Source organism: Crinia signifera, chromosome 8, assembly GCF_055691185.1.
Source record: "Crinia signifera chromosome 8, ASM5569118v1, whole genome shotgun sequence".
In the NCBI taxonomy this organism is placed as follows: Eukaryota; Metazoa; Chordata; class Amphibia; order Anura; family Myobatrachidae; genus Crinia; species Crinia signifera.
Genome location: NC_139224.1, coordinates 75,598,481 through 75,617,835, shown reverse-complemented (window position 1 = coordinate 75,617,835; position 19,355 = coordinate 75,598,481). Strand labels below are relative to the sequence as shown.

The following is a 19,355-nucleotide window of genomic DNA, read 5'->3' as shown; positions in this document are numbered from 1 at the left end:
TTTAAAGTGCTCAACAGAACTTATGCAGATTCTTGTCAAACATAATACCTTGACACTGGATGAATGTGAAAAGGATCTAGTGGAACTAGGCAAAAAGCTGGAAACATGGGAAAAAGACCAACAGTTCCAGAAATGCTTCGAGAAGAACAAGGAAGAATTGAAGAAGTATGAACAGATGATCATAGATCGCAAAAAGAACAAATTTGCACGGGATAAAAAGGACTTCGCAACAGGGAGAATTTTCAAATGGCGGAAATCAATACCAACGAGGGCGCCTCGTAAATACTCAGAACAATACACATCCTCGGAGGCAGAAACATCAGGTGTGGACGAGGAGGTGGAACATTTGGGTAGTCATCCGAATAATCAAAATCCAAGAGGTGATCGTCTATTGGACTCTAACTCTGCATCGGCCCCTTTTTTAGGGGATATCAGGGAGAGCAGAGGGTGGAACAAGGCAAGAGGAAGAAGACGAGGAGGGGGGGCCAGAAACACAAGAAGCCCTCCGCAGTGGGATCTACCACAGACTCCTCGATACCCGCAAAGAACCACCCGCAGACAATAGTACCCCAAGAAGAGGATGTGCAAGGAAGAACATCTCGAACTGCACCTCTTCAAATCATAAATCTTACGGAACAGATATTAACTAATGAACAAATATCAGTTCTGCAAAAGGGCCTCACCTATTCACCAACCCCACATTTTAATCGATTTGAGTGGGAACGAGACCTGAAACTTTTTTGCAGAAAAGTTCTGCTGACCAAAATGTATGGAGAGAGAAGTGAACCTCCTACGGGTCAACAACAGGAATTAACCCTTGAGAATGACTTGGACACCCTGGAGCAAGAAGCACTAGAAGCGTTATGTGAATTGGCAGGGGATACAGTGGATGAAGGAGGTGAGGCAGTAAGACCTCAGGTTAAAAAGAAATCAACTTTTTTCCCCCAGGAACACACTTCACCTGAGGTACAGATTTTTTCCAAATTAGTATCTCAGGAGTTTGATAAAATCTATACACGAGGGTTTAAAAGTTTGAAATCATCCAATTTAACCCAGGAACAACGAAAAGCCCTGAAAGAAATGCAGGAGTGGAAGGGGGTCATCATTAAATCCTCTGACAAGGGGGGCAATGTTGTCCTCTGGTCAGAGGAAAAATATCTCAAGGAGGTCAACCGTCAGCTTAACGATTCCAAATGCTATCAACGCATCTTACTTAATCCATTGGAAAACTACAAAAGGCTATATGATCGGATGATTGATACAGCATTTAAGAACGGCATAATCACAAAAAATGAATATGGATATCTGAAAACTGATAATCCAAAAATAGCCACTTTTTATGCACTACCAAAAGTGCATAAGAACCTGACCAATCCCCCGGGACGCCCGATAGTCTCGGGGATAGGAAGCCTGACCGAGAGGGCGAGCAATTTTCTTGACTTACACTTGAGGAAGTATGTTTTGGAATTACCTTCCTTCACTCAAGATACAGCGGACATTCTCAGAAAATTACATGATATTACCCTGGAGGATAACCAGTATATGGTGTCCTTGGATGTCGAGGCGCTATACACCTCAATCGGGCACGAAAAAGGATTACAAGCAGTACAATATTTTCTCAGGACCAGTGGCTATGAAGAATTTCATGATTTTCTCATGGAATTATTGAAATTTGTGCTGTATCATAACTTTTTCACGTTCAATGACCGGTTCTATCTACAGGTGAGGGGCACAGCTATGGGGGCGGCTTGTGCCCCCACCTATGCAAACATCTATTTAGGCTGGTGGGAGCGTGAATTAGTTTTTAATGACCAAAATGCATATTTGACCAAAAATGTAATTATGTGGAATCGTTATATCGACGATATTTTTATGATATGGGAGGGGGAGAAAGAGGAACTTCTCTCCTTTATTGAGGTTCTTAATTCCAATAACCTTAATTTGCGTCTTACGTACACAATCAGTCAGAAAGAGATTCCATTTTTGGACCTTCTAATACATCGAACGGAGGAAGGGAGGATAGCGACGAAACTCTACCGAAAAGAAACTGCGACGAACACACTCCTTCATCAAACAAGCTCGCACTTCCCGCCAACTGTGGAAAACATTCCTAAGGGCGAATTTCTTCGCCTAAGGCGAAATTGCTCGGATGATCGGGAGTTTAAAAACATGAGCAAAGATCTGTCATGCAGACTGAAGGAAAGGGGATATAGCAATACAGCTATTAAGAAGGCAGCCAGGATTGCTGAGTCCAAGGACAGGGAACACCTAATATTTGTCACAAAAAAGAAAAAACAAGAAAACAAAATCAGATTTGTTGGTAATTATTGCCAAGAGTGGAGGGAGGTCCAGCAAGCTGTGCAGAAACACTGGTCAGTCCTACACCTAGATCCAATACTAGCAGGGAACCTTGATGACAAAGTATCAATGAGCTGGAGGAGGGCAAAAAATCTTAAGGACCGCTTAGTCTCCAGTCACTATGTCAGAACAACAAGAAAGGAAGCAGGGATAACAGGAACATATCCCTGTGGAGGCTGTAAAGCGTGTGAACACATGACAACAACCAAAACAATAGAAGATCGTTTTGGAAAAACACGCAAGATTCAAGGATTTTTTAACTGCAACACGAAAGGGGTAGTATATTGTCTTACATGTAAATGCCAAAAAAGATATGTGGGCATGACCACACGACAATTAAAGCAACGTGTTTTGGAACATGTGGGAACAATACGCAATGCAACATCTGATCTGGGAAGGATGAAAAAACTAACGTCAGTGGCACGCCACTTCCACAAGTACCATAATAGCAGATGGCAGGAATTAAAGGTATGTGGACTTGAGAAGATCTCTTTAGGAATTAGAGGTGGTGATCTGACGAATGCACTCCTAAAGAAGGAAAGTGAATGGACCTTCTGCTTAAATACCATGAATCCACATGGATTAAATGAATATATAAATTATGGTGCCTTCCTCATATAAAAAAACATTATAAGTGAGATAAATAAAAAGAACGTAACAAAACCCCTTTCTGGAGGAACATTGGTCCTGGTAATAGATATTAGAACATATGTCAATTTAGCATAATAAATATACAAATAGAAATAAAAGGCCCCTATAGAGTTTAAGTTTTCACGAGTTCACGGTTTGGGATTTCTACGCACAGGTTTTTCACATTTTCTTTGTCCTTTTTTTATTATTTTTTTGTTAATTAATTTTTGGTATATATATACATATACATGCTCTTCTGCACATTATAAAGAGCAGATAATCACACATATATATGTGTGTGCATAGGTCCGATGTGCACACATCTTTAAAGCAAATAGAGACACAAATTATGTATAGACACGGTTTATTTAAAGCTTATTTTTCACCTATTCTATATAAATCTATGTGGTTGTTGAGATAACAACTATGTAGATTTTATATTCATTTAAATATCTTTAAACACCTATTATCACTAGTGAGGAAGATCACAAATATTAGCACAGTTAATCACGTGGCTTTACAATAATAAAAAAATAAAAAATTAATGGATCTAAAATCAAACCAATGTAAATAAATGAAAAATCAAGAATGACATGGAGGTATAGGTATCAAATGGTACATATGCAGCAAATGGTAGAGTTATCGCTAGTAACCCCTTCCAATTAAACATGTATGTAATAAATTATCTTTAGGGGACAATTAGGAGAATTATTCTCCTAAAATCCTTTAAACACATTTATTTCTACTAATTTCCATACTCAATTGGTAATATACTAAAAACGCTAATCTCCAAAACTAATAGCGAAATTATTCTGAGGGAAATGGATAAGTAATGAAATCATGCAAATAGTGTGAAAGGCAAAATCTGCACTGAACAGATGTAGTCAGCCCGCTGATTGGATAAAAGCATAGATAAAAGGGCAGTCAGTGGGACTACACAGGACACACACAATCAACTTTGAGAAAGCTGAGGCGAAACGTACGTCAGAGCGGCGGGTCACGTGGTGCACTCACGTGACCGCAACACAAACCAGTCCAGAGGATTTCCCCACAGAATCGGACGTAGCAGTGAGTCACTGCGGAAGAATCAGATCCTGCCGGCGGGAGAGGTAACAGGGGGACGCCAGGAGTATCTCGCGTCACTGCGAGCAAAACACTGGCGGCCCGCTGCTAAGAGTCGGGGCTTGTGACATCACAGGGGTGAGCGGCAGCGTTAACCGGGACACCCTGCGACCACGCACAAATCAGCTACTGAATGTGCGGGCACAGGATTTCTCTGTCCAAAACGATTACCTATCTCCGCTGATAGCAGGAGATATTTACCCACAGGGGTGAGTGGCATTGCTAACCTGGGACACCCGGCAGCCACGCACATAAGTGTTACTGAATGTGCGGGCGCATCAGGTTTTGCCCGGGACACCTGCCCAAAGGATAAGATTACCCTACAATCGGGTGGGATCCTCCTAAACTGGGCAGTTTATCACCTAAAGGGTACCCAATAGCTACATGACCTTCTAACAGATAAATATTGTAACTGTTTGCATACCATACAGATGTATCATTTTCTATGTGGCAATCAGTGATTTGGAAACTACATGTAGCTTAATAAAGGAAACATCTTTCTGCAGTCTGTCCTGTGAACTACGCCTGAATACCGGACAGGCATAAGGCTCTGTTGGGTAGGACATAAATTATTTTCTTTGGGGGAATCCATTAATTAATATGGTCTGGAAGCAAATCAATGCTGGTAATTGTTTAACCGATAATTATTTTTAACCATCTTGTATCTAATGAATACTGATGAAATCTTCTATTCAGAGAACTAATTAGAAGCAAATGAATGCTGGTAATTGTATAATTAATTGAAACTATTTCGTATCAAATGAACATTGGTATAAATCCTTTATTCTGAGAATTAATTGATATGGCTGTGAATTAAGTGAATACAGGTGAATTTTTCTCATTTAATACTGTTTGAAATCAACACCGATATTAATTGATTTTTTGAGCAGAAGATGATTGACACTGTTTGGATATGAATTGATGCTGATAACAAGCAACATTGCTTTGAATTGAGCCAATGCGGATAATGTTATAATAATTTCTCATTTTTGAGATTAATTTGTGATCAACATGTGGGGGTAATAATTCTCAAGCATTTTCAGTGAAAACGTTATCTTAGCTAGATTCCACCATACCTACAAAGGAGTAGGAAAGTATTTGGTAATTTAAGAGTTGTTGATTTTTTCTAATTAAATAGGAGATAGGTTTATGAGATTAGAGGCATCACAGATAGAGAAATTATTATAGAAATGTGAAATAGAAAAATGGATAAAAAGATATAGAGTGGTCACCATTTATATTCCCTATATGCTTTAAAACTATATTGAATCCTTTTTCTCCCTTCGTGACCGATATGAGAGCCGACCTTCAGCAAGAAATGTATCCTGCAATGCTAATAAGTATCAGGAGCACCTTGCAAGAATTGCCGGCACTGGAATCGGTCATCTGACTATCCGTAGGTCAACACCCGGGTGGACCCCACTCTCTCATTTTCCCTCCGCTGTTTTATTACAAGAGGGAGAAAAGCAGAGGTGGAGTTCCGCTGACAGGGGTGACCACTACTATCTGTGCAGTGAGAAGTCCTCCCTTTTCTCTTAAATGTCAACATTTCATAGCAAACTAAACAACCAACTGTGACCCAATGGTGATACCTTGCAATGCCCAAGTGGCAACAGGGGGGCCGGGGATAACCACAGTGGTAGGATAGTTAGCTATCTCATCTATCTCAGTCATAACCCTGGGACAATATACTCTCTCATTCCCCTTCCTCTGCCTCGAATGGCATGAAGGGTGAACAGCAGAGGTAAATAAGGTCCAAAAGGGCTGACTATCATTTCATCTTTTGTTTAAAGAATTTGTCAAAAACTACGTGAAGTAACAGGATTTATACCTAGTGAGAGTGTGTGAAGGTGATGACCAATGATTTGACCACACAACCAACCCGAGTTATTGGGTAAAAAGTGGCTGGACATATGACGGTCATTTTTTTCACATTTTTTTCACATTTTTTTCACATTTTTTTCACACTCTCTCCTTATAGGAATTTTCTTCAAATAAGGTTCATAAATACTTCTTAAAAAGACCAAGTTCCGAGATTCCTTTCATGTAGAGTGAATCTTGGATTTGCAATTGTCTGCAAAGAGAATTGTCAAACAATTACATTTTGAATATGCAAGATGTGGATATTTTAAATCACTTATATTTTCGCGGTGTGTAATAAAACAGCAAGAGGTGGTTCATATTTTAATAAAGATCTAAATAAAAGTTAAATATTAATAAATAGTCATAGCACATACGATATTTTGGGACGTAAGGGTGCCCCCAAATAGAGTTTTCTTTCTTTCTTCTGTTCTCTCTTGAACTAACAGTCATATTTGATCTATTCTAAAACTCGGGGTGCACCACTGACTGTCACATTAAACCCAAGGATAGATCGGAGGGGTGAGGGTGACCTACTGTGAGATGGTACTCATATAGTCAGTTGTCCCAGAATACACCAATTAGACCACGAATAATAATTTACATAATATAGTGCTCATTGAGACTGGTGCGGTCCCCATTCCACTCCCCTTTTTCCCTCTATGTACAATCCTCTGGTCTCATCAGTTAATCAGAATGACAATTACAAAAAATGGGGGTTAGGGGGAGGAGGAGGTGATAATCCGCACACTAATTGTTTTAGCCCTTCTGATTTTTTGAGGGTCTATAGGGGCCACCTATTCATAAATTTCTCATGGCGGGGGTGCTATCCGGGCAAACTGGGTACAATATGACTGAAGAAGAAGGAAAGAAATTGCACTATGGATGCACACCTGGAAACATAATTCATTTTTAATTTTTAAAAGGGTTGGTACTTTATTGTTAAACTCGTTTTTAAGAAATAAGGGGGAGTTTGTCCGTGGTAGTTCAATTTATAGGTTCACGGATAATCCCACCTTATTGGTTGTGAAATTGATAAAGAATTAAAAAGATTTTTGACACCCATAAGGCGCTGCATGAAGAAGCCAACGGAGGCGAAACACGTGTTCTACCCAGCGCCCCACGTTACTATTCAGCAGTCAGAGACGGACCTGTGCTCTCTCACCACCCCCCGAGCCTACTGCCAGTTCCCGCTGTCATTCCACCGACGGATCGGCTCCCTCACGCTAGCCGCGCCACTCGGCGGCAAGTGACCTCATCATCAGCCGCATCAGAGTCCGCACTCCCTACACCCGGACGGACTGTGTCACTCGCCCAGCCAATTGCCGGCTGAGGACAACGCACAGCATCAGAGCAGCCAGCTCTCCCCATACACCACAAGGATCAGGTACTGGAGTTGCCACAATCTGTGGTATACTCCATAATTATAATCTCTGCCATCTTTGTCACATTATATTTGTTGCTCCAGAACACCAGGTAATATAAACGCCTGCCACGTTTTAAACCTATAGGGTGCCAGCTAACAGTACTGTGTTTAATCATATATTTCCTCCGGAGGAGCAAAACTTAATATTCTTGTATATATGCCATTTCTGTGGATAATTGCCATCAACTAATTTTTTGCTATTCCTTTATAATATATACAGTTGTGACCTAATTATTCAAACAGCGAGGCACACTGCATCTCTTGGAGCAATCTCCTCGTGTAAAGAAACATTGTTGAAAGGCTATAAATCATTGTTTAAGTTTTGTTAGAGGTCATCATTTGCGGTTTCTTTGTACTGTATACAGCTGAGACCAAATTATTCCATCAACCAGGCACACAGCATCTTTATGAGCAACAATCTTATACAATGATACATTGTTGTTAAAACCACCAATTGACTTTAAAGCATTGTTAAAACCTGTTAATATGGGACTACCTCAATAAGTAAGGTGTTACATAACAATCCTTTATTCTCTCAGATATTGTATCCAATTATGTTTCAATCCATCACCAGCTGCCAGCTATTGAATTTCTAAGTGCATGCTTAAGCTCTTATGATCATTGGTGTGAGAATTATATATCTATATACCTATATCTAACAAATTACATAATTTTCTGCCCCAACTTTTTGGGCCCAGTATCCACAATTAATGGGGATATTTAGCAGTTAACCTGAGCTGTCGGGTCGTGACCCAACTCGTAACGAGTGTACCACCATACCTCACTGGAGTGCCCAAACCCATCTCGAACTTGGAAGCCAAGCAGTGAAGGGCCAGGGCAGTATCCAGGTGGGTGACCCCTGGAGAAGTCCAGGTGTGGTATTTTGTTTTAGGTATCCAAGTCAACTGACTGACAGCACAGGAGCCGCCTACTGCTTTTTCTCATAATTTCTTGCCAACCTTGGCAGTAATTGTTTCAGTTTATTTGCCAATTCAGGCAGCAATTATTGAATAGATTTACCTAGTAACGTGGGGTCACGGAAACCCCATCTGTTTCACAGTTGGGGACCAATAACTCATTTTTGCCACCTTTGGTCACTCAGGTTACTATACCTTTGATGACTATATGCAATTAATGACAAATTATATGTGTGGCTATCTTTTTCATATTATTGATATATGATATATTATTTATTATCCAAAAGTACCACACAACAAAAATGTAACGAATTGCACATGCAGAACGATGTTTATTGTATTTATGCGCCATGCAGTCTTATTTTAACAAGTCCATAATAAAAGTTATGTTTTAAATAAATTAACTTTACATTTTTCTAAAGAGTGCGCCCAAAAAGCGTTTGCTTTCTTTTGTTTTGCATCTTGCAAACAAAACCAACCCACCCATAAACAAACATACATGTAACGTGATTTGCCGTACCGGCACTTTATAAAGAATGGAAAATGTGCATAAAGATTAAAAAATAGGCCTTGAATTCTATGTTATTGTCAGTTCATACACTGCCAAGTTAACTCTGTTTTATCTATAGTCTTTGAATATTACAATGTTTCAAATAAATGACGTACTGTCTCGAACTGTGTCTATTGTATTTATTCAAGTATTTGGATACTCTTCCCTTCTAAATTATTGTTACCATTTGTTTTGTAACAATTAGTATAGAGAAACAATTGTGCGGTTCTTATGCAGTCTTTTTTGATAATCTGCTGACCTCTTGTGGTCATTTGGCACAATTGCAATTATACTGTTTTTCATATGACTTTTATTACCTTCAAATAGGATTTATAGTCATATGACTTGGTTACTTTGTCTGCTGTACAGCAGTGTACAGCCAGATAATGTTACTTGTTTCACTTTTTTACTTTTACACGTTTCAGGGAGTTCAGCATATGGATTTAAGTACTACCTTTGGGTGTTTTACATACACTGGATGGTCTGATAAATTTACATAATTTAGTCATTTACGGGGGGGGGGGGGGGGGCAGCATACTTATAGGCATGTTCTCTCACAACATGCAAGACTAAGATGCTGCTAATGGTATAAAAGTCCTATGCTCTCCTCCCAATGTGTATTAATAATCTGCTGACCTTTTAACAGTATATTACCATCTGCACAAGTTTATTGCTTTATACAGCCTGGTTATTAACCTCCAGATGGGGTTAATGGTTCTATACGAGATCCTCTGCGTTCAGGGTAAGAGACCGCTATCGGGGGTACCGTTACCTAGTAAACAATTTCTTGTGGCTATATTTCACAGTACATGGTTAGGTTATACTATCAATCACACATTCTCTCACAATATGTATATTGATACTGCCAATGTTGGCTGCTATCCACCCTTTTAGGGATTCAGTTTTTAGTACTGTTTACCTATGTTTCAAGAGAGGAATTGATTCCTATCTAATATTGGTGGTGATTTGCTGGCCTCTGGTGGTTGGTAAGCAATATTACACCTACAGGTATTTTTTACACAAGCAACCTTGGTAGCCTTGATCTGAATTGATGCTAGATTGCTGTTCTGGATAGGTTTTGGAGTTTTTAAATAAGGGGTTACCCCTTCCCTTAAGAGGGGGAGGGGAAAAGCCCTTCACTAGGTGCTATGGTCCTCAGAGTTTGGCGTGTGAACTAATACAGTTAATTTCTATACAATTGATTTTTATCACATTAGGTCATGGGTCCTCAAACTGCGGCCCTCCAGATGTTGTGAAACTACAAATCCCAGCATGCCTTGCCACAGTTTTAACACTCCCTTATAGCAAAACTGTGGCAATGCATGCTGGGATTTGTAGTTTCACAACATCTGGAGGGCCGCAGTTTGAGGACCCATGCATTAGGTTATAATAACATAGATAGACAATGGCCTATTGTTTTATGTTGACACGTGTTTCACAACATGCTTTCTCAAGACACAAGCCGATTGTCTCCGATTAGGCATATTTATTGATTCCCATCAGCCAATCGTTTGGCCGCCTGGGATCACATGGTCCGCTTTCTCCTATCATGGTGGCCGCTTGGTGCCGGGCTCTTTGAAGCTCCTTCCGCCCTTTTTCCGGCGTCTAGAGCATGTGACCGGCGTCTGACGTGGTTCAGCCGGTCACGTGGTGTATTTGGACCAATCGCGGCTCTGTTTCGCCGTACCCGGAAGTGTCCAGCTCTGCTGGGGAACCCCGGACTCTGTGTTCTATATAATTCAGTGTAATTTTTGATTCGTTTGGTAAGTATAGTTATACTTATAGATCTGCGTTTTGTAAGTGGTGAAGTAACGTTCTCTAGAAGATTATCAGTCTTCAATATGGCATTGGAAATTTGTTTGCAAGTATGTTAATTGGAAGATTTGGTTTATGTTATACTGATTCCGTTCGAAGTCCTGGAATCTGAATAATTAGATCTCGATTTTGCAAATATGATTTTAGATGTATTTCTTCTATTGATCCAAGCGGTATTTTCTTGCAATGGTATCTATGCATTATTCCTTTAGGTATCTTCGTTTGTTGTATTTTTATTGGCTTAGCAATAATAATCTTTATGCACATTTTCCATTCTTTATAAAGTGCCGGTACGGCAAATCACGTTACATGTATGTTTGTTTATGTGTGTCAAATCTTTTTAATTCTTTATCAATTTCACAACCAATAAGGTGGGATTATCCGTGAACCTATAAATTCAACGAACACGGACAAACTCCCCCTTATTTCTTAAAAACGAGTTTAACAATAAAGTACCAACCCTTTTAAAAATTAAAAATGAATTATCTTTCCAGGTGTGCATCCATAGTGCAATTTCTTTCCTTCTTCTTCAGTCAGAGTGACAATTACCCTTATATTTCTAGATCCTCTGGACCACCAGTTCTTGCAATATGTGTTGGATTTTCCACTTCATGCTACTACAAGATTCCCTAGTAGATAAAGCCTCCAAGGGGCATTGTAGGAAGCCTAAAAGCTTAGGAGATTGGTGCCCGGTCCTCTGGATCCGCCTACAACCTAATGTTAACCCTGTGGTAACAGGTATCCTGAAGAAGAAATAAAGGTTTTCACAACTTTTTAAAATACTATTAATTTAATGTCTACAATTAGCAGTATATCTGTAAACCTATTTATTTCATGAGTAGTCTAGTGATGAAGCTACCATCAGTCATAAAGGTAAACAATTTAGAGATACAGATGTGTCCTCATACTGTACACCTGTCCTATATATGCCTTGTGACGTGAGAAGCCTGACATGATTCAGTGCAGCCGCAAATCATTCATTTGAAAAAGCTGGGAATCCCCCAGCAAAACACATCAGGCCCGGACACCCCACTACCATTCCTCCAATCTGTGGATTACAAATTTGGATTCCTGAACCAGGACTTTGTCATTCACCACCAGCAACAGCCATTTGCTTATAAACCGGACACGGCACCACTCCAAGGGGCAATCCCTTTATCTGCAATTCAGCGCAGGACTCTTCCCCACAATCGTGAGTGGTTCATTGAACTGTCCAAAAGTGATGCACTTAGTCCATATATATGGAACAGGATCCTAATTAAGAGGAACATTATCCAATCACATGAATTGTTTTTAAAGTTTTTTATTTCTTCATTTTAAGTTATACAGTGTTGTATTAAACATATTCATTATTTCTATATAAAATAATCAATTCCAGCACACTGTGTGATAATTTGGTGTATTTCTTCTAAGCGCAGCTTTTTTCTTTATTCAGGGGAAGAAGCTGCTTTTCGGCAGCAGCATTCTTGGGACCTCGGAATGCTAGGCTGAGGCGGCAGGCTGCTAGTCAGTGGTAATGCTTCTGGTGCTGTTCTAACCTGGGCTGTGTGTGCTCATGTAGGTGTGTGACAGAGCACCGCTGTGTGTCCCCCCTCTCCTACCTGGGCAGCACAGCGCAGGAAAGGGAATGATTGTGCTGGGGGCAGGGGGTACTAGTACTACTAGTTCCCATCTGCTGTAGGGACCCCACCACTGATCTAACATAAACTGCAGGGACCCCCTGCCCCCAGCGCGATCATTCCCTTCCTGCGCTGCCCAAGCGTGGGGGGGGGGGGGGAGGGCAATAGTGGTCCGCTCATTAGATATGCACAGAGCGGACCACTATTGGCTGGGTCCTAAATACCGTTTCGGACCCATTCAGACACAAAAAAAAGGGGTCTGAAACGGGTAGGACCCTGCTTTTTTACAGTTTCCAAAAACCGCTTTTTTGGAAACTGTAAAATCACTCTGCACTTTTCAGACCGCACATATTACCGTTTTAAAACAGTTAAAAATCTGCAAAATACCATTTTTTTTTTTGTGCGGTCTGAAAGGGGCATGAATCTCTGCACATGTTACATTTGCCCCACCTACAGTGCAGCATGTAGAACTCCCATCTCCGTAAATGTAGTCAACATTAAGGTTAAACCCCTCCAAGTGCATTCTTGTTCATTAAGAGAGGTGTACCAGAGGTTCTCAACTGTCCATTGACATTTTAAACTTAAAGAAAATATTTTCCCAACTTTACATGTTCACAGAGGTGCGAAAACGAAAATCAATTTGCTAGGAAAATGCAATGGAACTTTGAAGCAAAACTGCAAATGCAATTTGCACCGTGAGCTCACTGTTAAAACAACTCAATCCAAATTTAATGAATTTTGAAATGTTAGAAAACCGTAGCATCTGAAAATATTATTAAAATTAATTTCCTAGCTGTCCCTTTTGTTTGTGTAAAAACGTAATGCTTGTGGTTGCTTACATTTTGTCAAATGAAAAAATAAGAAAGATACTAACCTTTATGGTTTTAACATAATTATTGCCTAATCCCGATGTACTGCTGTGATATTTTGCCAGTGGGTTGAGAGATTCCAGCCTTTGATTGAACAACCACAACTACAAATAAAAAAAAAAGTTGTTATATAGCTTTAAAAGTGAGTATAAATTTGGTGGGTGTAATACATGTGGGACAAGAAGACTGTTGACTTGTCATCCTAGAATCACCAATGATTAAACTATGTACAAAAATGGGAGGTTTCTCTTTTGGTGCTCAACACTTAAAGTGAACTTTAGAACATATATGTGACAAATTCTAAATATCTTTGTCAAGTATAAGAAGGATCTTATTTAGCTGGGACCTGAATTCATCACTTCAGGGATTTTGAAAAACCACAAGGACTTCTTGGCCATGCGGCTTGAAGATCTGGTATGCATAGCTTTTATATATATATATATATATATATATATATATATATATATATATATATATATATATATATATATATATATATATATATATATATATATATATATATATATATATATGGAATACTGTTGATTGGAGTTTTATTCCGTCTTAATGGGTAATTATTTTTGTATACATCTTATTATTTTGAATACTACTTTTAAAAGATAAATACACTAATATGCACCCTTTTATTTCACTTTCATGTTTCTACCGAGGATCAGACAGGATATGAAATGAAAAAATTAAAAGCCCTGGGATCAATATAAGTTACCTTCAAATATACCCACAGGCCATACTACAGATGAAGAATATACTTTATTGGTGTATTTTTATAAACAATATTACACTATTGTTTTTTATATTGACTGTATTTCATGATACTTTAGAGAAGATATGTAACATCAAAATCAATCAAGAACCGTCATCTCTAGTCTGAACAGGATAAGAGAATAGATTTTATAATTTGCATATTTTCAATGTTCATCGAAGATATGTTCTAAAAAGTTTATTTAAGTGTTAAGAGTCAAGAGAATAGAATATGAAAATGTGGGTGAAAACCTATAATCTTGTAACCATCAAGCAGTATGGTTTAATGTAACAAAGGGTTCAACTCATGTCAAACAAAAACAAAGGTGTAAGAATTTAGGAAGGCTGACTGCAGAGATGGGGAGATGTGCTAGTTCTTTATTGACAGAATGGAGAAACACGTGAAAGCAAAAGAGATGGCCTTTAGAATATAAAAGAAAACTCTAAATAATAACTGCAAAGAGCTGTATATTGCCAGATGGAAGGAAGTATGCAAAAGGAAGAAGCTGAAGAGATAAAGGGGCCAGTCAGTAGATAAAGGGGCCAAACTTTTCGGTACTTATGTAGTAACTGGGCTGCCGATTTCTAAATCGGGTCGGATCGGGAGATCGCATCGCATGCGACCATGCGATTCGATGCGATGCGATGCGATGACCCGATTTTTCCATAGGAATCAATGTTAAAATGGACTGAGTCCATTTTAACATGGAATTCAATGGGAAAAATGGGTCCTTTTCATACCCCTACTATCCAAGTGGGCATGGAGTTGGATATAAACCTGTGGCGAGCGTAGCGAGCCACCGAGCCCGAAGCGTGGCGAGCGAAGCGAGCCCCGCGAGGGGACGAATACCGTCCCCTCGCGGGGCTCGCTTCGCTCGCCACGCTTCGGGCTCGGTGGCTCGCTACGCTCGCCACAGGTTTATATCCAACTCCATGCCCACTTGGATAGTAGGGGTATGAAAAGGACCCATTTTTCCATAGGAATCATTTTAACATTGATTCCTATGGAAAAATCGGGTCATCGCATCCGATATCGGATGCGATATCGGATGCGATGCGATGCGATATCGCATCGCATCGCATCTGATTGTATGCCTTAACTTAAGGCATACAATCAAAAAATCGGCAGCCCAGTTACTACATAAGTACCAACTTTTCTTTTAAATATATAAGCTAAAGGAGAAATGCAAATGACTAAGTGATAAAACTTAAAAAAGAAAGTGAAAACTTGATTGAGGGAGAAAGAGCAATAGCTAGTCATCTTAATAATAATTGTTTTTCAGTATTCACTACAGGAGGGGCCACATTTAATCGCAATTACTTTTATAAAAATAAGGTAGTTAAGTGATAAATCAAAGGGGGCAGATGGGATAAATCCAAGGATACTAAAGGGTTTAAAGCGGTTCTCATAACACCTTTAACAGAATTATTCAAAAAGAGCTAATGTAATCCCACTGCACAAAAGTGGAATCAAGGAATAGGCTAACAACATTAAGACCATAGAGCCTTACATCAGTAGGGGGGATAACAATGGAAAAAATATTAAAAGAAAGAGTTTTAGAATATTTTGAATCCAGCAATTTACAGGATCCCAAAAAACATGGCTTTACTGTGGGGCAGATCATGCCAAACAAATCTTTTTGACTTTTGTAACTGGATGACAAAAGTAATAGTTCAAGGTGGGCCAGGATGTTAGCATACATTTGGCCAAATATATCTACCTGTGAGCAGGTAGATATATTTGGCCAAATGTATGCTAACATCCTCAGAAATTAATTATAAATGGAATACATGTTAGCAGTAATGATTGCATAGTGCACCTGCAACCCCCCTCTGTTTTGCATATAGCTAAAAATCTCAGCAAGGTAGCACCTCCCATTACCGGGTGTGCAGTTTAGGGCCCCCCTCTGTCCATAGTCTATATTGTGTATCCGTACACACCTGAAGCCTGAGATTGCTTCTGCCTAGATTAGCACCCCTCCCCCACCACCCTCAAATGTTTTTAAGCAGTGACTAGCAATGACTGCACAACTGTGATGAAGGCATAATTCCAAGTAAGTCCTAATCATTTTTAGATGTCAGTTTTCTTGGGGTAATTGTCTGGGTGCGGGGCCGCCTTGAGCTTGTCTGGCTGGACCACTCCAGGGCATCGCTACTTTACACATAGTCTCACATAAACATATCATTTTTCTATGTATGTCTTTTCACATATTTTTTCACAATTTTTTTCTTTTTGACACACCCTTAATCACTATTAGTTGCTTACACATACCCTACATTCTATGACACTTTACACTCTATTACACTTCACAGCTATATTTTATTTATGTGATGCCCTGGGGTGGTTTTGCTGCACTGGCCCTGTGCCCCAGGCATGAACCCCATAGGGGATAATAATTTTTTTTAAAACCTGCTCTAATGAGACCTCACCACGAGCAGGTAGATCTATTTGGCCAAATGTATGCTAACATCCTCAGAAATTAATTATAAATGGAATACATGTTAGCAGTAATGATTGCATAGTGCACCTGCAACCCCCCTCTGTTTTGCATATAGCTAAAAATCTCAGCAAGGTAGCACCTCTCATTACCGGGTGTGCAGTCTAGGGCCCCCCTCTGTCCATGGGCCATAGATGTAGCTTATCTTGCATTTAGTAAGGCTTTTGATGCAGTTCTGCATTGCAGACTGCTAAATAAACTAGAAATCTTGTGATTGGATTGTGTATTCAATCCTTTTTTCCCGACTGTCGGAACATTTCCAACAGTTGAAAGTATTGTCCCTAGGTATTATAGAAATGTCAATTATTAAAAATTGGTATAAACACCAATATAAAAAAACAGACAATAAACACAAGAAATGTGGAAAACATGCAGCGCTGTGTGAGATGTTTGTGTTCAGTCTCGTATTCAAAAGGGAAATGTTCCTTTCCCTGCACTGAATTGCACTTGAACGTGATGGATTGCACTTGAACAAGGAGGGGGCTGCAGTGCTGGGGAAAAGGATGGTTAGAGGGTTGGAGGAGATTTTAAACTAGGCAACCGGGGAGGGGGGGGGGGGTAGCTAGCTTTTATGGGACCAGCAGAGGGAAAAGTTGGATTGGGATCAGGAATCAACTGGGAGAAGGAGATGGGGGAGGATAGGGGCACAGGCATTGCCATGGGGAATAATAAGGGTAAAATCAGGGGTAATTCTCGGGGTGCTTTAGGAATGTCGTATACTAACAGCAGAGTTACATCATTACAGATCTTATGTGCAGATGACCTTAGAATATGGGAAGGAATGAAGGACAGAATTTCAAAAACTGTAAACATGTCAGGCAATGTGCATGGGGGGGGAAGGGCTGTAGAGAATCTATTGAGGTGGAGGCAGGAACAAGGAAGTTAGTAAGGAATATAAATAAGTCTAGGGGAGAAATAAACCATAATGTTAAGGACAAAACTAAGATTAAACACAAACTAAAATGCTTAATGGCTAATGCAAGAAGCTTAGCGTGGAAAATCGAGGAACTAGAATCTGTGGTCAGTAGGGATGATTACAACATCATTGCCTCTACAACATCATCAACATGCCCTTATTGCCTCTGACACTGACACAGCCAGTGAAGTAAGCGATGAATTTGCATTCGTCTTAAGCTCCTCTTCCTCCTCTAGTGATGAGGGACCCCCTCAAAGACGCCCCCGTAGAGCAGCTGAGACCCCCCCCCCAATGATTGATCTCGTATGGACCCCACCACCAGACAATTTTGAGCCCCAGGTTCCTGAGTTTTTGGCCAACCCAGGAATCCAATTTGATACTACAGGCCTCAAAGAAATTGACTTTTTCAAAGTCTTTTTCTCTGATGATTTTATAAATTTAATGGTGGACCAAAGTAATTTATATGCCCAGCAGTTTATTGCCCAAAACCCCACATCATCATTTGCTAGGTGGACCCCTGTAGATGCAGTAGAGATGATGACGTTTTGGGGTCTGGTGTTACATATGGGCATAGTTAAAAAGCCAGAAATTAGGCAATATTGGAGTACAGATGTTCTGTACAGCACCCCACTTCATCGTATGGCCATGACCCGGACTCGTTTTGAGACGATCCTTAAATTTTTGCATTACAACGATAATGCACAGTGCCCACCCAGAGATGATCCCACCTTTGACCGGCTATTCAAAGTCAGGCCGGTCATTGATCATTTCAGCGCCAAATTTGCTGAGATGTACATCCCCGAAAAATTCATTTGTGTAGACGAGTCACTTATACATTTTAAAGGAAGGGTTAAATTCCGCCAGTACCTTCCCAATAAGAGGGCAAGGTATGGCATAAAAATGTATAAGCTGTGCGAAAGTACCTCAGGGTACACCCACAGGTTTAGGGTATATGAAGGGAAGGACACAAGAATTGAACCGCCAGAATGCCCCCCCCTCCCTCGTAGGTGTTAGTGGAAAGATTGTCTGGGATTTAGTGCACCCCTTCCTGGATAAGGGTTATCACCTCTATGTGGATAACTTTTACACCAGCATCCCCCTGTTTAAGGCCCTTGGTTCAAGAGGTACAGCAGCTTGCGGTACTGTGCGCAAGAACCAAAGAGGCCTCCCAAAAACGCACGTTGCCCAATTACTGAGAAAGGGTGAAAGCAGGGCAATATGCACCGAAAATATGTTGTTGGTCAAATATAAGGACAAGAGGGATGTCCTTATACTGACAACAATTGACGGAGACAGTACCACCTCCGTCCCTGTACGAGGTACCAGTACCCACACCTCAAAACCTATTTGTATCCTAGATTACAATAAGTACATGGGCGGAGTGGATCTTTCAGATCAGGTACTGAAGCCGTACAGTGCCCTGCGGAAAACAAAAATATGGTATAAGAAGCTGGCCGTGTATATCATCCAGATGGCACTGTATAACGCTTACGTACTATTCCGTTCTACCGGCCAGAGGGGGACATTTATGCACTTTCAAGAGGAAGTCATAAAGGGCCTAATATTTGGGAACCAGCAGGCAGAGGGCCCCAGTACTTCTAGTACTGGCCCCAGTACTTCTAGTACTGGCCCCCGTATTGTATCAGGGCAGCATTTTCCTAACGAAATCCCCTCCACTGGAAAAAAGGGCAGGACACAAAAAAGGTGCAAAGTTTGCTATAAAAAGGGAATAAGAAAGCAAACTATTTTCCACTGTGAAACTTGCCCCGACAAACCCGGCCTATGTATGAAGGAGTGCTTTAAAATATACCACACATCTATGGATTATTAGGTTCATAATTTCACCGTGCTTCGGGGGTCTTGCTAATGCGACATAGCACCCACCATTCATTCCACCAGAATCTGTGCTGCAAAATCCAAATATCACTCCTTCCCTTCTGAGTCCTGCCATGCACCCAAATGGTATTTTTTGGTCACATATGAGGCATTGCCGTACTCGGGAGAAATTGCGGC

The 19,355-nt window shown here is 40.3% G+C and overlaps 1 protein-coding gene and 1 pseudogene across 1 annotated transcript in view; one reads left to right on the top strand and one right to left on the bottom strand.

The window, feature by feature from the left end:
* The window catches only part of HSD17B7 (hydroxysteroid 17-beta dehydrogenase 7), a 135,934-nt gene that overhangs the window by 14,054 nt on the left and 102,525 nt on the right, over positions 1-19,355 (bottom strand). Inside the window, exon 8 of the mRNA XM_083156674.1 lies at positions 13,172-13,270. Within this exon, the coding sequence (XP_083012800.1) occupies positions 13,172-13,270 (99 nt within the window). The remainder of the gene's footprint in view (positions 1-13,171; positions 13,271-19,355) is intronic.
* LOC146029677 (5S ribosomal RNA) lies at positions 8,163-8,281 on the top strand (annotated as a pseudogene).